This window comes from Pteropus alecto, unplaced genomic scaffold (assembly GCF_000325575.1).
Source record: "Pteropus alecto unplaced genomic scaffold, ASM32557v1 scaffold395, whole genome shotgun sequence".
Taxonomy (NCBI): Eukaryota; Metazoa; Chordata; class Mammalia; order Chiroptera; family Pteropodidae; genus Pteropus; species Pteropus alecto.
In genome coordinates, this window is record NW_006438643.1 from 1,046,286 (window position 1) to 1,050,585 (window position 4,300).

Here is a 4,300-nt window from a genome sequence, read left to right on the forward strand (position 1 = left end):
GTGGTCTTCAAGCCCAGCTGGATTTTCAGTATTTAGTATGTCATGGGAATATAATTGGTGAAATATTATTTTGAGTTTGTTAATACTGATGCATTTGTGGCTCTGTGTGTGTGTGTGTGTGTGTGTGTGTGTGTGTGTATGTGTGTTTATAAGTATGTGTTCAGGTTGGTTTAAACATGGGAGGATATCTGAAACATAGGGTATAATATCAATGAATAACTATGAGTCTTTTTAAATTCTATGGTTGCGCTGGTATTATTTGTGACCAAGGGAGAGTGCAATAGTTTTTGTCTGTGTGATGTGAGATAGTATCTATGAATGAATGTGTGTAGAAATTTGAAATGTATATTTGCTGGTAATTTTGTGTAACTGTGTGTGTGTGTTTGTGTGTGTATGCACTCTTGCATATGCTGTGCAAAAGAAGTACATTGCTGTGTCTCTCTCCAACTTCTTGACATTTCTCTCTAGATTGGTTACAAGTAGTAAGGCTTAACTGACACCTTCATGGTCAAAACAAAGAAGAAATGGTTGTTTGGTGGTAGCAGAGCATGTTTTCCTCAGAGGAGACATTTTCAAAGTTGTTTTCCATACTGAGGAGAATCTGGAGCATGGATGAAATATGCCCTTCTTGAGTACCTACATCTGTACCACAGGGGTTAAAGACAGTGAGGTAAACTTGTCTTATAGTAGAGTCATTAGTGTCTGTTGCTAAGGGTCTTTCCATTTCTTCAGTACCTAGAGACAATCTTAGAGTGAAGATGGTAAAAGTAGTAGATCTGGATATGCTGGATGTAAGATGTAAGAAGTTAAGATGTAAGCCCATAAGAAGAGACATGGGCTTTAAGCCTTGCTTGGGAGGAAGAAAGAGTTTAGAGGGGGAGTAAGGAAAAGACATCTTACTGATTAACAGGTCTCTTTCAATTCTCAGTTAGAAGGAGAGAAACCAAAATAATAGACAAATTTCTCATGGCCCATATAGTTTTCTGATTTTGATTGATATCTGGGCATTGTCCAGCCTATTGTAAAACCATCTACTTTCACTGTATTTATATAGAGATCTAGGAAGAGGATGAAGACTCTAGAAAAGGTCAAAGGCATAAAGGAGCCATTATGCCTAAATTCCAGATGATAGCTTTAATTTTGAGATATCTGGTACCATGGAAACTGGTTATAGAAATATTTTGGATAAAGGCAAAGAAGTTCTTTATGATATGATTTCTCAGTTTGCACCATTCTGACTATTGCTTACTTTCTCTGGAGTTAGGCTGAGGACAAAAGGGATTCAGTGGAGTAGGTGGAAAGGAGATATCAAAATAGTAGGAAAATAGTAGGGAAGAAATGATGCCTCTGAAGGAAGAAGGCAGTTCTAAAAAGGTGAGTTACCGACAGTGCTAACTCTGGTAGAGAGGCCAAATGGATGATAACTGAGAATGTTTTTTTATTAGATTTAGCAACAAAGAGGTCAATAATGTCTATAGAGAAATTGGTTTCACTTGGGAAGGTGGAACATGGAAGCCACAATATAGTAAATTGAGCGGTAATAGAAGGTAAGGTCAAGAAGGTTGACTCCATGACTTTGAGGATCTCAGAATGGAATTGGAGAAACAGGAACATAAACAAACTCTCTTTCCTTGGCATCTGGAGAGACAATGTTTCAAGAAGCTTGACTAAGAATTGAGGAAGGGGACTGGAGTGGCAGCTACAGAGGGAAGGTTATGTTTTTAGGTTGGGATGGTCTTGCACATGCTTATTGACTGAAGGAAAAGGTTGAGAAAAGGAGAGGTGGAAGCTATGATACGATGGACTAATGGAAGAGGCCTCTGAAAGGGACGGCAAGAAATGGAATCCTGAAGATGGAAGGCTGGCCTCGGAGAGAGAGACCTCTTTCTCAGAAATCAGAGAGTAAGATTGTGAATAAAAGAGTAAAGATGTGAATAAGCTTAACATTTAGGCAGTCCTTCCCCCCTGCCCAATGCAACATTTGCTGCTTTGGTTTTATCCAGCTGCACACTCAGATTATAGACTTTCTCAAAGTTAGGGTTGACTGTGTGAATGTAAAAGAGAGCCAAAAAAAGAGAAAAGGTACCAGTCCTGGTGGGAGAGTAGGTCAGGAAAAAGTAAAGAAGAAATTGCTAAAAGATAAACAGACCAGAAGAAAATGGAAAAATTATTTGGTCTCTGAGAGCAAGTGCATGGACACAGGAAGGTAAAAGACTGAAAGGTAGAAGGCTGTGGTCACAATTAAAAAAAATTAGAATTTAAGATTTCAGAGGTGGAACACCTTTTGGTGATGACACATTCAGGGGTAGCTTGATTGGGAAGAATTGGGAGGCTGAGGTGAAATTTGAGTAAAGGTTATTGAAGCTATAATTTTATAGCTGTAGAAGTTTCATCCACATCATCTACCAAAGGGTTTCCAAAAGTTTGAGCAGTGTTTCCTTTTCTTTATCTTAATTTGTGCTTTTCCTAAAGTTCCCCAAATGTGGCTTCTGGGGTGAGATGCAGAAGTGAAGGGATACTACAGTTTGAGGTGAGAATTAGGGGACTTTGTTCATATTGTCTCCTACCTGTTGCCCTGCTATGAGATCATCACATCTTCATGGAATTTCTACTATGGCCTAGACAGCTAGGCAGGATATTGGGCACTGGTGATACAGAGATGAGTAGAACCCAGTTGCTGTCTTCAAAGAGCTCATAGTCTAATGGGGAAGCAGGAATATAGACAAACACTTTCAATCTCTGACCTTTTATGTTGGAGACAGGATGTCTGAAAGAAAGTGAAGAACTCCCCCAAACACCATTTTGGGCTCATCTCCCATCTATATTCTCCCACCTGCCATGTTGGGCCTCAATGGTACCTACTTCCAGCCAGACACACTCCAGCTAAAAAATGCCTGGCTTGCCCTGATTTTCTGCATCCTCTACCTGATCTCCATCATAGGAAATCTCAGCATCCTCACTCTGGTGGTTCTGGAGTCTGCTCTGCACCAGCCCATGTACTACTTCCTCTCTATGCTCTCTCTCAATGATCTGGGAGTGTCTTTCTCTACACTGCCCACTGTGCTTGCTACCTTCTGCTTCAGCTACCGCCATATTGACTTTAATGTCTGTTTGGTTCAGATGTTCTTCATCCACACTTTCTCTTTCATGGAATCAGGCATACTGCTGGCCATGAGCTTTGATCGTTTTGTGGCTATTTGTGACCCACTACGCTATGCCACTGTGCTCACCAACAGCCGCATCTTGGCTATGGGCCTGGGTATCCTTGCTAAGAGTTTCGCTACTCTCTTCCCTTTTCCTTTTCTGGTGAAACGACTTCCCTTTTGTAAGGGCAATGTTTTGCATCACTCATACTGTCTCCATCCAGATCTCATGAAAGTGGCATGTGGAGACATCCACGTTAATAACATCTATGGGCTCTTCGTGGTCATTTTCACTTATGGCATAGACTCAACTTTCATCCTGCTGTCTTATGCATTGATCCTGAGAGCTGTGCTGGTCATTGCATCCCAGGAGCAGCGGCTCAAGGCACTCAACACCTGTATGTCACACATCTGTGCAGTGCTGGTCTTTTATGTGCCCATAATTGCTGTCTCCATGATCCACCGCTTCTGGAAAAGTGCCCCACCTGTTGTTCATGTCATGATGTCAAACGTCTATCTGTTTGTGCCACCCATGCTTAACCCCATTATCTACAGTGTGAAGACAAAGGAAATACGCAGAGGAATCTTCAAAGTCTTCTATAAATCCCAGATCTGAGGAAGGCTGCAGACCCTGAGAAAACTCCTTTGGAGAAAGGACTGGGACTTGTTTGCCAACTTAAGGAATGCTAAAGCAAGGAGAAGAAGAACCAGATCTTCATAGTTGTTAATATGGATCCAATAAAAGAACACCTGACTCAGTAAAATGACAAATGTGTATTGAATATTTACTATTTGAAAAACCTGTGCCAGTTGCTAAGAATGTTATAGTAGTGAAAAAGTCATATTAGGTAAGAGATAGACATATCAAGGGGGTGGGGGATCATTTAAAAAAAGAGTAAAGATGCACTGAAAAATGTTCAACATATATGGAAATAATGGAAATTCTACAGAGCAAATAGACTTGAATACAATCATACTACCACCCAGAGAAATGATTTGGAGACAAATAAAATTCTGTGGAGCCTTGGTGCTCCTTGTGACAGAGATGGCCTATTTGGTTTGTGCCAATGAGTATAAGTTTTTGTGGGTGTTTGTGAAGTAGCTTTGAAGGATGGAAGGGGTTAGAATACTTGGTACAAGATGGCAGGAAGAAGACA

At 40.7% G+C, this 4,300-nt stretch overlaps 1 protein-coding gene across 1 annotated transcript; it reads left to right on the forward strand.

The window, feature by feature from the left end:
- Positions 1-2,801: 2,801 nt before the first annotated feature.
- LOC102896031 (olfactory receptor 51I1) lies at positions 2,802-3,783 on the forward strand. Its single transcript, XM_006915687.1, has one exon. The coding sequence runs from the start codon at positions 2,839-2,841 to the stop codon at positions 3,757-3,759; it is 921 nt and encodes a 306-aa protein (XP_006915749.1). The 5' UTR covers positions 2,802-2,838; the 3' UTR covers positions 3,760-3,783.
- The last annotated feature ends 517 nt before the right edge of the window (positions 3,784-4,300 follow it).